The following is a 14,247-nucleotide window of genomic DNA, read 5'->3' on the forward strand; positions in this document are numbered from 1 at the left end:
TAAACTTCAACCACTGAAACATAAATTCGTACTGCAGTTCTAACAACTTTGTTCCACATGACTTTGTTCTGAGAACATAATTAAACAATATTATAGAGGGAATATAATTTCAATACGTATGATAAAATTCTTGAGGAAAAACATTATAGAAATTAAGATGAACTTTAAGTATCAACTGTGGAAAAAAATTAAATAATAATTACACAAGCAACTCAAACACAGGCAACAATCACATTCAGAGAGGTCTCATGACAGAAGAAAAATGTCTCCACTGAATCAGCACTCTTCCAGAGTCTGATCCTAGATGGGACACTTCGTCTTTCTGGGCTTCAGTATCTTAATCCTGAACAAGAAGAACGTGGAAGTACGTATAAAAGGCTCTCTGGTTCTAAAATTTGATGTCATTATTGATTCTAGGTGTTTTAAAAGTCAACATGAAGTTCTGATTTCCATTTACAGCAAAGGTATTTTTTTAAAGAACTGTTATAGGATAGCATAAGGCCTGAAAGTGATTTCAGGTTGTATCGCTACTGAATCATGGCATTAAAATTACCATGCCACTTAAGTCCAAGACACTCGTACCTTTCTTCCCAAGGAATCAAGCTGGTCCAGGGCTTCCTGAATGGCTGGGTCAGTGGGTATCAAGAGCAGCAGCTTTCGTACTCGTAGAGTTATCCTGAAATTTTGCAAATACAAATTTTTTCACATAAGCCGGTTTCAATACCAAAGTCATTTGTTCCTGACAAATGTAAAGTCAAGTCAAAATGGACTTGGTTCCCTAACCTCAATAACTTCCTCTCTTTCAGGCCTCGTAGACATTTATATTTACCTTGGCTCCTCCAGATTGGCAAGCTGGTAAAGCATGTCAAACACATTACATACAAGTGCCATCACAACACCAGGGAGGGATTTCTCCTGAGGGAAAAAAGCAAAATATAAATACAAACTGACAGAAACATTTTCTCTTTTTCTTATCAAACGTGCCAACAATAAAATTACTACTTCTGCAAGAGTGGCCGCCACAAACCTTGAGGGGAGCTGTGTGCTCACCTGCAGCACAGAGCAACACCTGGGAACAGACACTGGCGGGACCACATCCTTCTAGTGCCTATTACCTGGGCTCTCCCCTATCCACCTGCTGGTGAAGGGTTAAGGGGCCAAAAGGCAGGAAGTGGAAGAGAAGTAAAATGATGGGCAGGTATAATTAATAGAATGGAGAGTAGACACCATTGAAAGCTGATCATAGCTCATCAGGAGCAAACAAGGCAATGACTGATTTAAAAGCAAAATGAAAGTAGTACTTCGGTACATATATACACACACACACAACAGGTAGAAGAGACTTAGATGTGGTTAAAGTACTATTTTCTGGTTATAAAGATAAGAAACTAGAGTCACTATAGAATGTCACTATAAAAGAGAACATTTTTAATAAATTTAGGATAAACAGGAGACGATCTGAAAATGTTAAGCTTGAAGATGCTATGTGCAGGCATACTGCGGATACCGCAGGTTCACATCCAGACCACGGTGAGAGAGCAAATACTGCAAGAGTCAAGTGGATTTTTTGGTTTCTCAGTGCATATAAGTTTATACTACACTCTATTAAGTGTACAGTAGCATTGTGTCTAAAAAACAATGTGTATGTCTTAATTAAAAAGGACTTTATTGCTGAAGAATGCTAACCACCATCTGAGCTTTCAAGAAGTCTCGATCTTTCTGCTGGGGGAGGAGTTTGCCTCGATGGCGATGGCTGCCGGATGAGGGTGGCTATGGCAATTCCTTAAAATAAGACCACACTGAAGCTGGCTTCATCGATCGAGTCTTCCTTTCATGAATGATTTCTCTGTAGCATGAGATGCTGTTTGATAGCATTTTACCCACAGCAGAACTTCTTTCAAAACTGGAGTCAATCCTCTCAGACGCTGCTGCTGCTTTATCACTAAGTTTCTGTCATACTGCAAATCTTCTGTTGTCTTTCAACCACCTTCATGGCATCTTCACCAGGAGTAGATTCCATCTCAAGAAACCACCTTCTTTGTTCATCCATAAGAAGCTACTCCGTACCCGCTCAAGTTTTATCTTGAGAGGGCGGCCACGCGGTACCCCCTGCAGGCTCCACTTCTAGATCTCTTGTTCCTGCCACCCCATCTGCGGTCACTTCCTCCCCTGAAAGTCTGGAACCCCTTCTAAGTCGCCCATGAGGGTTTCTTCTTCCAAACTCTTGTTAATGTTACTATCCTGACCTCTCGTCATGAATCACGAATGCTCTTCTAGAATGGCGAATCCTTTCCAGAAGGTTTTCAATTTACTTTGCCCAGAGTCATCAGAAGAATCACTATCTATGGCACTTACAGCCTTAGGAAATGTGTTTAATAGTCAGATTTGAAAGTTGAAATGACTCCTTAATCCCTGGGCTATAGAACGGATGCTGTGTTAGCAGGCATGAAAACATTTATCTTGTACATCTCCATCAGAGCTCTTGGGTGACCAGATGTATTGTCAATGAGCAACAATATTTTGAAAAGAATCTTATTTCCTGAGCAGTAGGTCTCAAGAGTGGGTTCAGTAAACTATGCTGTAAGTAGATATGCTGTCATCCAGGCTTTGTTGTTCAATTTATAAAGCACAGGCAGAATAAATTTAGCCTAATTCTTAAGAGCCCCAGAATTTTCAGGATGCTAAAGGCACATGGGCTTCAACTTGAAGTCACGAGCTGCATTAGCCCCTCACAAGAGAGTCAGCCTGTCCTTTGAGGCTTTGAAGCCCAGGCACTGACTTCTCTTCTCTAGCTATGGAAGTCCTAGATGGCATCTTCTTCCAATAGAAGGCTGTTCCATCTACACTGAAAATCTGTTGTTTAGTGTAGCCACCGTCATGAGTGATCTGAGCCAGAGCTTCCGGATCACCTGCTGCAGCATCTACACCCAGGTGGCTGCTTCACCTTGGTACTTCCACGTTATGGAGGCGGCTTCTTTCCCTAAACCTCACGAACCCACCTCTGCTGCTTCCAACTTTCCTTCTGCAGCCTCCTCATCTCTCTCAGCCTTCACAGAGTAGAGGAGAGCTAGGACCTTGCTCTGGGTCAGGCTTTGGCTTAAGAGGATGTGGTGGCTGGTATGCTCTTCTATCCAGACCACTCACACTTTCTCCACCTCAACAGTAAAGCTTATCATTCGTGTGTTCACTGGAGTAGCACTTTCAATTTCCTTCAAGAACTCTTTCTTTGCTTTCACAACTTGGCTAAGTGTTTGGTGCAAGAGGCTTCACTTTCGGCCTAACTCAGCTTCCGACATGCCTTCCTGATGAAGCTGAATCATTCCTAGCTTTTGATTTAAAGTGAGATGTACAGCTCTTCCTCTCACCTGAATGTTCAGGGGCCATTACAGGTTTACTAACTGGCCTAATTCCAATATTGTTGTGTCTCAGGGAATAAGGGACCCAAGGAGAGAGAGAGAGATGTGGGAACAGCTGGTTGTGGGGCAGTCAGAACACACACAACATTTATTAAGTTTGCCGTCCTATATGGGCATGGTTTGTGATGTCCCAAAATAATTATAATAGTAACATCACCAATCACTGACCATAGATCATCACAAATATAATAATGAAAAAGTTTAAAATACTGTGAGAAGTACCACAGTGTGACACAGAGACACAAAGTCAGCAAATGCTGTTGGAAAAGTGGCACCAGCAGCCTTGCTTGGTACAGAGTTGGCACCAACCTTCAATTTGTAAAAGACACACCATCTGCAAAATGCAATGAGTGAAGGCTTGCTTGTACGTTGTTTCTGCTGTTGATTAACTGTTATAATACTACTCCGAGTGGGATCTTCCTTAAATTCTTACTATTATATAAGTGTAGTCACTTAAAAAAAAAAGAAAAAAACTATTACACTAATACTAGCCCCAAGGAGTTCTTGAGATCTATAGCAAGTTTATGGTAAGTTAGAAAAAAAACACAGTACACAAAGATCTTCTATTTGGAATTAAAGCAATATATATAACTATGAAAAAAACCTCATGTGCTATTTGAATACCTTTACATGAGGTCTGGTGTGGTCTTACTTTCTAGACTGTAAAAGTGAAGAAGCAGAACCAGGCCCATCAGTTCTGTGCTCTGGTACCAAGCTCTGTCCGGACACAGAGGGTACCAAATGAATGGGTGGATTCATGAAATGACTGGACAAATAATGATTGAGTACCTATTATGTTCTAGGCACTCTTTCAGGTGCTGGGGATACAACAATGAGCAAAACACAGAAGCCTGCTCTCATGGAGTTTATATCTCATCGGGGACAGAGAGACATTAAATAAGATAAAACATATAATATGTTAAAGTAAGTCAGGAAGGGAAATAAGAAGGGCAAGGATGGGGTTAAAAATTTAAATAAGATTGCCAAAGAAGGCTCACTGAGAAGGCAACATTTGAGGGAGAGCTGAAGAACGAGAGAGGACCACCAGGATACTGGGGAAGAACATTCCAGACACAGGGAAGTGCAAGAGCACAGACCGTACTGAGTCTGAGGACCAACATGGAGGCCGGTACAGCAGGGGTGGTGGGAGTGAGGGAGGTCGCGGGAGGTGATCTCAGAGAAGTGCCACGAGGGTTCAGGAGATCAGCCCTGTAGGGTAGACTTGGGCTCCTCCTCTAGTTAGATGAAGCCACGGGAGCGTCTGCGCACCATGTCACTGCTGTTTAAGAAGAGCCCTGGCTGCTGGGCGCCGCACGGTGAAGAGGCTGAGGGGTGTAAGGGCAGAGCCAGGAGAGCCCGCAGGCGCTGCCAAAACACTGCAGGTGAGGCAGGACGGCTGCCTGGACCCGTGCGGAAGCCACGGAGGCAGAGCAGAGTAGCTAGATTCTAGATACATTTTAAAGGCAGTCAAGGATCTGCTTGGCCTCGCTTGGCTCCCCCCTTCCTCTCTGGCTCCTCTGTCGTCGGCCCTGCTGGGTCCTCTTCACCCTCGATCTCTACACAAAGGAGTCCCCTGGCTGTCTCTGCTTGTTCCCTCATGAGGAACCTCATCAGTCAGGACAGGTCGGACAGAAAAGGACCCAGTCAGCCAAGCCTACACGGGCCGAAGGGACAAGCACGAAGATTAAGTTCTGACTTGTCAGCGGACCGTCACCCTGTACCTGTTCCATGGCGTACGAGGAGCTGAAGACCCCACTGCTGCTGCTGCTGGAGCTGGTTGAGGAGTCGGCGGAGCTCCCGGATGGGGTCCCACTGCCTGAAGTCTTCACTGTGAGGATCTGTTCATCAGAAAAGCCCAGCTGGTGGAGGAGCTTTTGATCTTTATTCACCGTCAGCTGCAAAAAGCGGTTTCTTAATTACCGGGAGGGAAAGGAGGACGGAGGTGTGGATGTCAGGCTGAAGGGCCGCAAATGGTTGGAGCAGACCTACCAGACTATCGTTGGTAAAAATCTGTATGTTGTCCACAGGCGAGCACAACTGCTTGGCTATCTTCCACCGCACGCTCCCTATGGTCTCATTACTGTGGGCCTGCACGATAAAAGCAAACATCACTGTGAGGAGGGACCGGGTACCAGGTGCTGTTCCAGAAGCCAGGAACAACAGCAGAGACCCCACAGACAAGACTCCCCACCTGGGAGGCTCCCCTTCTGCAGTAATTCAATGTCCACTTTCCCGCCCCTGTCCTCGCCATCTCGCAGGAATCAAATCTCAAGTCCTTCTGCGCGGGGTCGGCCACGCTCTCCCATTCTCTCTGCGTTCCACCACGAGCTACCCTGCCTGTTACCGAACAAGCCATGCAATCCCCACGGCAAGGCCTCTGTCCCTGCCGCTCCCTTCGCTTGGAATGTTCTTCCCCAGAAACGGCTTGCTGTCACTTCATTCCATCTTTGTTCAAATGTCACCACCACTTCCCTGCCCATCTTTTTATGACATTTCACATACATGCATCACTCTACCAAATCATCCAGCTTTATTCTTACTCATTCTTTAGAACACTCATCACCACCTGATGTTATATCATGTGCTCACTTATGGGCCTGCTTCTACCCCATTACTTCCCTTTCACTGCAGGTGTTTAGTCTGGATTTTTGACCAAACAGCTTGGAGAATAGTCGCTCATGCAGCTATCCCAACCCTCAGTGCTCTCACAAAAGTAAAAGTAACAAGACAATACGAGAACGGCTCCAGGGCTCAACGTAAACCTACCTCTACAGTGAAGGTATCTTTGGTAGACTCATATGTAACATTTAGAGTTAAAAGATGTCCATGAAATGAGGCACCGTGAGGTAGAATAGTTCGTGGAACAGAGTAAAAATCCTTGAAAAAGATATAGGTCAAACAAGTCAGATGCACAGCATCACTGAAACATCTCAGAAATACACACCGAACACAACCAGTCTAATGATACGATGATAAAGTGGCTTTAAAAAGTGAGGCTTACCTCTATAGTGATCACATAGCGTTCAGCCAGAAGCAGCAATCTCTCGATTATTACAAGTTTAGTGGATCTATGGATTAAAAAAATTTTTTTTGGAACATATTTGAAATGAATTGCTTGATTCCAGTCTGCTTCACCAAAACCACACAGTTAGCACTCACTGGTCAAAGGCTGAAGTCTGCAGACTAAACGTCCCCTGCACCCACGGAGAGGGGGTGGCTCAACCAGCTCACAGCTGAAACGCACCCAAAGAGTCAGGGAGGACAAGCATCTCCAGGTGTCCTCTCCTTTCCTCTCTTTGTAAACAGCTGTTCTGTAAAGAGAGGACCTGGGTCTCCAGGTCTATTTGTCCATCAATCCACCAAGAATGAACTATCAGTAAGTTTGAGTCTCATAATCTTACAACTAAACTATGCCACATAATTTGGTAAACACATGGACTCTCACCAAGTTCTGAGCTGCCTGAAAATCAGAAGACAAATGCAAACCAGTAAGTCTACCACAAATAACACTTGCTGTTTTAATGAGCCTGAGAATGAGGAGGATGTGAAGGACAAACAATTGCTTATCTGGTTTAAGTGAACATCCCATATAGGTAAAACATACAAGCATAAGAATTTATTATCTAACCACCGGTTTTCAAAGTACTTAAGAAATCAACATGCATCAGGAGACAAGCATCTCAAGAACAGGCAACAATATGGCCAGGAAGTGTGGAGCTCTAGCACACCTGAAAATGAGACCTGAGGTCCCTTTTGGTCCGACTTAGGGAATATTACTTATTATCTGAATTCACACGACCCTGACTCTGTCATTCAGGAGCTTATACATTCACAGCTCCATATTTTATGAAAGAGAACATTACATGTGTTAACATCAAGAGATGAAAATCCAAGTGCCCTTAATTTAAACATGTGCTATTCCAGAAAGTCTAGGCATAGGGACATTTCTAAATCTGAACAAAGATACTACTACCATTTTCTAACAATTGGTCTGGTTTGCTGAATAGCAGTATTGGAAATTTCACTTTAAAAAGAGTTGGTTAAACACATTCTAATAGTTCTGTTAAATACATTTAAATCCTTTCAGGCTATGGGCAAGACTAGAATATGATATTGAGATGGAAAATCTTTAGGAAATATCTAAGTGCTAACTAAATAAGTGAATGAGTGAACTTAATTATGCCTCAATAATGAATTAAATCACAGACAGCATTGCAGAACACTGTATAGATGAGAGAATAACTCAATTATGGTCACTGAGAAGTTCTCTTAAAACCAGTGAAATAAGATCAACTACAATGTCCTGGTTCAAATGCAATTTTGAAATTATATATTCCTATTAACAGTGTTTAGAGTTTATAACAAGAATAGTTAAAAACTATCCTGTAGTTTTGCTCTGTAGTCATACAAACAAGAACTGATTCAGAATAAAAATCACTTATAAAAGAGAAAAACAAAAAACACATTTAAAGACGTTGCAGTTTGGAAATCCCAATCCAATAGTTCATCAATGCATTTCTACTCTGGTTTGTCAGACAAATGAATCATTAAGGACCTAGGCAGAGATGGACCACATCTTACAAACATGTAATTAGGAATTCTCAATACACATTCTCAATGAAAGCCTATTTGAAATACACTTCCATCAATATGGGAATGCAAAGCTCATGTTAGTGTTCTTTTTATGAGCTGAATACTCTGTAATCACTTTCTACCATTTTAACCATTTTTTGTAAGATTTTATTTTTAAGTAATCTCCACACCCAACGTGGGGTTCGAACTTACAAACCCAAGATCAAGAGTCGCATGCTCTACCGACTGAGCCAGCCAGGCACCCCACTTTCTGGCATTTTAAAAAGAGCACCAAGAGGGTTGAGTTTTATTGGCATCTCTCATGTTAATAAAATATTGCTACCTAGTACGCAACTCCTAAAAAAAAAAAAGATATAGAATGTAAGGATATATTGTTTTGATTCCTTTTCTAAAGAAAGGCTTTAAAAAGAAAAAAAGAACTGTAAATAAAAATAAATAACAAATACACACATAAAGACATTCCAAGAGTATAAAGAGACAATCTGAGCACCCATCACTAGAGCACAGCAAAGTAAGCCTTGTTCTGAGCACCTGCCAAGGTTTCTTGGACACCACTGGTTTGGGACAAAGAATGAAGGGCTTACAAAACCTCACAGGAGCATTTGAGTTCCTTCAGTCTAATGTTTCTGAATATTCATCTACATTCCTTGCCACATCAAACAACTATAGCAAATACTGAACTCAGATTTCACTGATAGTATCTGAAAACACTGAAACACTGGAAACATGGCAATGTGGTAAGACGTCAGTTCAAAGTTGGAATTTGGTGATAGAATTCTTATTAAAAATTATTTTGAAAAATAATTTTAAGTAAATAATGTTTTAACTATGATAATATTATAACGCACAATTTTAGTTGACCATCATCTTCCACTTCACCTTGCTTATGCTGTTAATGCCCTGATTTGGGCACAAGGAGAACGGTTATGTCTAACTAAGTAAATATTTCAAACTTGAAAAAATTGCTCTTCGTACAATGAATATACCTGCAGTCTGTTGCAAGAGTAGGTTACTCCTGTTACATAGAGTCAAAGTAAAATTATTTAAATACAAAAAAAAAAAAAAGTAACAAAACAACAGAAGTTGACCACTAGGCAGAGGGGAGGGGCAGAGCAATACCTGGGTGGTGGTGATGATGACCTAGGGATCTTCAGGGAAAAACATACAGATTTGGGGAAGTATGATATGGTCATACAATTTCTCAGGATATGACTATATACAAAAATTATGACATACAAGGAAGAAATCCACAATTGAGACATCTCCAAAAAAAGCAGCCAGTTATTTTTTATTTTTTCAAACTGATACATACATACATATATACACAGACGCACACATATACACATACATATATATTCCTGCATCAGGCAAGGATGTGCCGTAATTTCGTCACTCTTACCTATAAGGAGATTGAACTGATGTTGCTACGGTTGGCATAGCAGTCGCTGTAAGCATTTTTGTTGCTCTGGTCACAGCATGCGTCAGAGTGGGGCCACCAAGTGCTGAACTGGCTGCCTATGAAACAAGAAACAATTATTCTCTATCAGGGTTTCTCAAACCTTGGTCCTACTGCTATTTTGGGCTGAGAACTTTTTGTTGGAGGGCTTTCCTGGGCTTTGCAGGATGTTTGGCAACATCTCTGACCTCCAGTCACTACCCACCTACCACTAGGTACCAGGGGGACCTCTCTGGCTGTGACAACCAAAAGGTCTCCGGACATTGCCAAATGATCTCCAGGAGGCAAAAGAACCTCTAGTTGAGAACTACTGTTCTACACATGCTAAAACTTGAATGGTACCTCATTTAAGGTATCTGAATATTTTAAATGTTTTCTTATGATGACCTATCTGGATGGAAGTCACAATTTGGAAAATCCTGTATGGATTCAAGCACATATTCATCATCAGAAGGTTAATTTATTGACACTTGGGGGCAACAGCCTATGTTTTTGGAATACTCTCCATTAGATATAAAATTTAAGTACAATTAAGAATAAAAATGACTGTTTAATGCTTTAACCGTCATGCTGGAAATAAATGTGAGATGGTATCACACAGCAGGCTTCTAATGGACAAAGACCACCAATACCACCAACTACTGAGTGTCCTGCGAGGCCTTTAATAACATTTAAGATACAGTCTCAGGTGAAAATGGGTAAGGGTAGGAAAAGCAAGTTCTTTCATGAAACTCCTGGACAGAAAGAGAAGGAGAGAAGAATCTATTAGAAACGTAGAATGTAGGGGCGCCTGGGTGGCTCAGTCATTAAGCGCCTGCCTTCAGCTCGGGTCACGGTCCCAGGGTCCTGGGATCGAGCCCCGCATCGGGCGCCCTGCTCGGCAGGAAGCCTGCTTCTCCCTCTCCCACTCCCCCTGCTTGTGTTCCCTCTCTCGCTGTGTCTCTCTCTGTCAAATAAATAAATAAAATCTGGAAGAAAAAAAAAAAAGAAAAGTGGAATGTGTAGCAGACCTGTTTTCTGTAGACAGTTTCTATACCCCAAAATGGGGGGTGGGTGGAGTGGGGAGGAGGAGTGGTGGAAGGAGAAGGAAAGCTTTCCCATAAAGGACGTTTCTGCACTGGGGAAACCAAGGCAAATGTCTGCTCCCTATGTGACAATAAGGTACTGCTGACAAATTCTTCAGTAGAATCCAGCCACAAATATCAATATTTTACATGATCCCAATATAAAATTAAAAAAGGAAAAACATCAAAGCATTTATTTCAAAAACAGGGTCAAGTGAAATTCAAAAACAGGTTCAAAGGAAATTTACCACTCACTTCTAATCTCGTGTAACAATCAGCAATAAATTTCTTATGTAATGATACAGAATCCTACAAGTAAGAGATAAAAGAAATTAAAATTAGTCCGACTTTTAGTTGCAATCATTATTAAGAGCAAAATATCAAAATAAAAAGCCAATTTTCAGGCACACCAAGGGTGAGAACGTATCAATAAAAACATATATATATAAATCTTCTGTTCTGTGCACGAGCACCCACCTTCTTTAATCTAGGATTTAGGTTAATGTAACTATAGTTTATGATTAACTGAATAGCTTCATTAGCAATTTCTTCATCAGGTGATTCCATGGCTATTTTCCAAATGAAATCCATTCCTATCAATTCCAGCTTTTCTACATACTGTTCAAAAGAAAAAAATTTGTAAAGCACACCAAGGTCACAAAATTACAGACAATTATTTTCTATTATATTACTCAAGTCTACACCTTTCAGTTTAATATGAATTAAGGCTGCAAAAACTAAGCTACATGCGAGAGCACCGTTGCACCAATTTGGAACTTTAAAACAAAGAAAAAAAAACAACTACAGAAACACTGGTCTATGTCCATGGCCACCAGGATATGGAGAGTTTTCTCCAGATATTCCTAAACCTAAGCTGGAAATCTACCCAGACAGGCTACAGAAGCGGAAACACATAGGAGTGAGGTGGGCACCATCTTCTGAGGTGGGCACCATCTTCAAGAGCTTTTCTCTAAAAGGCAAGAGAGCCCAGCTGGAAGTGGTTAATAACTCTTGAGGCTCAATCTGGTCTGCCCAAAGCTCCGTTCAAATGACAGAATCTAGGCTTTAGAGATTTTGTAAAAATTCTTACCATCCAGGAAGCCAGGTCTTGAATCAAGAGAGTTAGGTCTTAGAAAAGAGAGTTATTTTTTGTCTGTCTTTCTTAAGGTGCATATGTAAATATAAACATACGCTATATACATTCTACGGATCATCATTTTCCAGCTTCATTGACTGTTCCTAAAAATTTCTCCCCAAATCCCTGCCACTGCGATGAACTGAAGATTCATCTTCAGAATTAAAGGTGTTGTTACTTTTTAGGAACATGTCCATTACCAGATCTGAGGAGTTGGAAGCTTCAATGAAACGATCCCTACCCTGCATTCACCCGCCACAGGAGGCTGCTGTGGCTGCCCCAGATCAGCAAGAAGCATGGAGGGACTGGAGAGTCAACTGTGCTCTCGCAGGCAGTTGGCGAGGTGTCACTGTGCTGGGAAGGGGGGCCTCCGTTACACTCTAAGAGAAGCCCTGTCATCAATGCAGAAGACGGCAGTCGAGGAGATGCCCATTCTTTAACAAAATTACACCTTTTTTTGTCGTGTTTTACTAGATTATCCAAATTACCTAGATTTCAGAATGATGTACTCACCAACTGAGCTCCTTGCCGTTTCAATCGATGATCACAAAGATTCACATTTTCAAAGAAAGTCTTAAATAAGTTAAAACCTGAAATTATAGAAGGTCAGATAAATTCATGCACTCTAAGTACCACAGATAACCGATGAAAAGACTCCAAGTATATCAAGAGCCAAAACTATAAAACTCTTAGGACCAAACAGTCATAAATCTTCAAGACCTCAGATTACACAATGGTTTGTTAGATATGGCACCAAAAGCACAAACACCTCCAGAAAAAAACAGGTAAATTGGACCTCATCAAAATCAAGAACTTTGTGCTTCAAAGGACTACGAGAGTGTGAAACGACTACCCACTGAAGGCGACAAAATATTTGCAAATCGTGCATCCGATGAGGAGCTACTATGCAGAATATACAGCTCAACAATAAAAAGACAACCCAACTCATAATGGGCAAAAGGTGTGAATAGACATTTCTTCAAAGACTATATACATACAGTCAATAAACACATGCACAGATGCTCAATATCATCAGTCATCAGGGAAATGCAGACCGAAACCACAAGATAACACCTGACTCACGCCAGGATGGCAAGAATAAAGATGACAGATAATAACAAGTGTTGGTGAAGATGGGAAGGAACTGAAACTCTCAGATGCTGCTGGGAGGAGCATAAAATAGTACAGCCATTTTGCAAAATATTTTGACAGTTCTTCAAATGTTGGTTCCAGGATACAATTCCACTCCTCAATATACACTGAAGAGAAATGAAAACTAACGTCCACACAAAAACTTGTACATAAATGCTTATAGCAGTGTTACTGATCATAGCCAAAAAGTGGTAACAACTCAATGTCCATCAACTGATGGATGCATAAATAAAATGTGGTATATTCATGCAATGGAGTATTCTTCAGCCATGAAATGGAGTGAAGTACTGATACATGCCACCATTTGACCATTTGAGCTACCGGGCCATATAATTTAAAATTAATCATACAATACCATTCACATGAAAAGGAACTTATCTGTGTATATAAACATATGTTTCTTTACATAAATGTAAAGAAAAGTCCAGAAGGATATTCCAGACTGATTAGTTGCTTCTGAGATGTGGACTCAGAGGGAAAGGAAAGAATAAAATTTCTTAACTAAATGAGAAAAAAAGATTTTAAGTAGTTTTCCTACCATTCATTGTGATTTCATAGGACTCCAATTTAAGAATCTTCTCCTTGAAAAGCTGCTGTTGAACATCACTCTCGAGATCATGTTGCCCTTTTGTAAACCATTCAAAACACATCTGTGGATCAAAACAAATGTTACCCTGTAACTAAAATCCGTTTCAGGCAAATACATATTCCAAAGTGGGAGAGTGAAGATAAGTTATATTTAAATCTTCAAAAATATTTATGGACGAAATACCACTGAAAACTGAAATGCCTGGTGCTCTGCAACTAAATAAAGCAGTTCTAGCAACCTCTCCCCCAGATAATGCAAATATAGATGCACACCGTTCAGTGGAGTTTAAACTTGGGCTTCTCCACGAATGCTTATTAACAAGCCTTGCTATGTGCCAGCCACTGTGCTGTGCAAGGGCACGTATGTGGTCCTTTCAACAGTGCTATGAAGCAGTTCTAGTTCTGTAAAATGAGATGAGCAAACAGCAATTCATTGTTAAAATACGCCAAGTCAGGTGTTCTGCTCCTGGTTTAATCTACTTTCAGCTGCTTAATTATAGTTTAAAAAATCTGTCTAGGCATTTACTCTTCTTTGTGTTTCTGGGGTGCAACATCATCACAGGAATTCGCGGTTTCTGGCTGGTAACTTGTGGTCAGCTCCACGGGAGGGAGAAAACCGTAAGACACACAGAGGATTCCGTAGCCGTGCTCACTCTGAACCTGGCTTTATCCAGAATACGGTTAAAGAACTCGTACGTCTAGGTCCTAGATATATATTATCTGAAGTACCTTTTCAGCACTTACGGTTCCTGGCCTGTTAGTACAAATGTACGCTTGACCAACTGAGAAATGTTTAGAACTAAAGATGTGAGACCCACAAAAAATATGAGATACACAGAAAAG

The 14,247-nt window shown here is 41.1% G+C and overlaps 1 protein-coding gene across 3 annotated transcripts in view; it reads right to left on the minus strand.

The window, feature by feature from the left end:
* Positions 1 to 14,247, minus strand: part of USP24 (ubiquitin specific peptidase 24) — a 136,849-nt gene that overhangs the window by 63,643 nt on the left and 58,959 nt on the right. For all 3 annotated transcript variants that reach the window (XM_027590271.2, XM_027590202.2, XM_027590361.2), the window contains exons 20-30: positions 13,355 to 13,466; positions 12,178 to 12,254; positions 11,007 to 11,147; positions 10,785 to 10,838; positions 9,409 to 9,524; positions 6,418 to 6,484; positions 6,183 to 6,293; positions 5,406 to 5,504; positions 5,138 to 5,311; positions 830 to 915; positions 583 to 676 (exon numbers count right to left, since the gene is read on the minus strand). In XM_027590271.2, coding sequence (XP_027446072.1) covers positions 583 to 676; positions 830 to 915; positions 5,138 to 5,311; positions 5,406 to 5,504; positions 6,183 to 6,293; positions 6,418 to 6,484; positions 9,409 to 9,524; positions 10,785 to 10,838; positions 11,007 to 11,147; positions 12,178 to 12,254; positions 13,355 to 13,466 — 1,131 coding nt within the window. The remainder of the gene's footprint in view (positions 1 to 582; positions 677 to 829; positions 916 to 5,137; positions 5,312 to 5,405; positions 5,505 to 6,182; positions 6,294 to 6,417; positions 6,485 to 9,408; positions 9,525 to 10,784; positions 10,839 to 11,006; positions 11,148 to 12,177; positions 12,255 to 13,354; positions 13,467 to 14,247) is intronic.

The sequence above is a fragment of the Zalophus californianus genome, chromosome 4 (genome assembly GCF_009762305.2).
Source record: "Zalophus californianus isolate mZalCal1 chromosome 4, mZalCal1.pri.v2, whole genome shotgun sequence".
Taxonomy (NCBI): Eukaryota; Metazoa; Chordata; class Mammalia; order Carnivora; family Otariidae; genus Zalophus; species Zalophus californianus.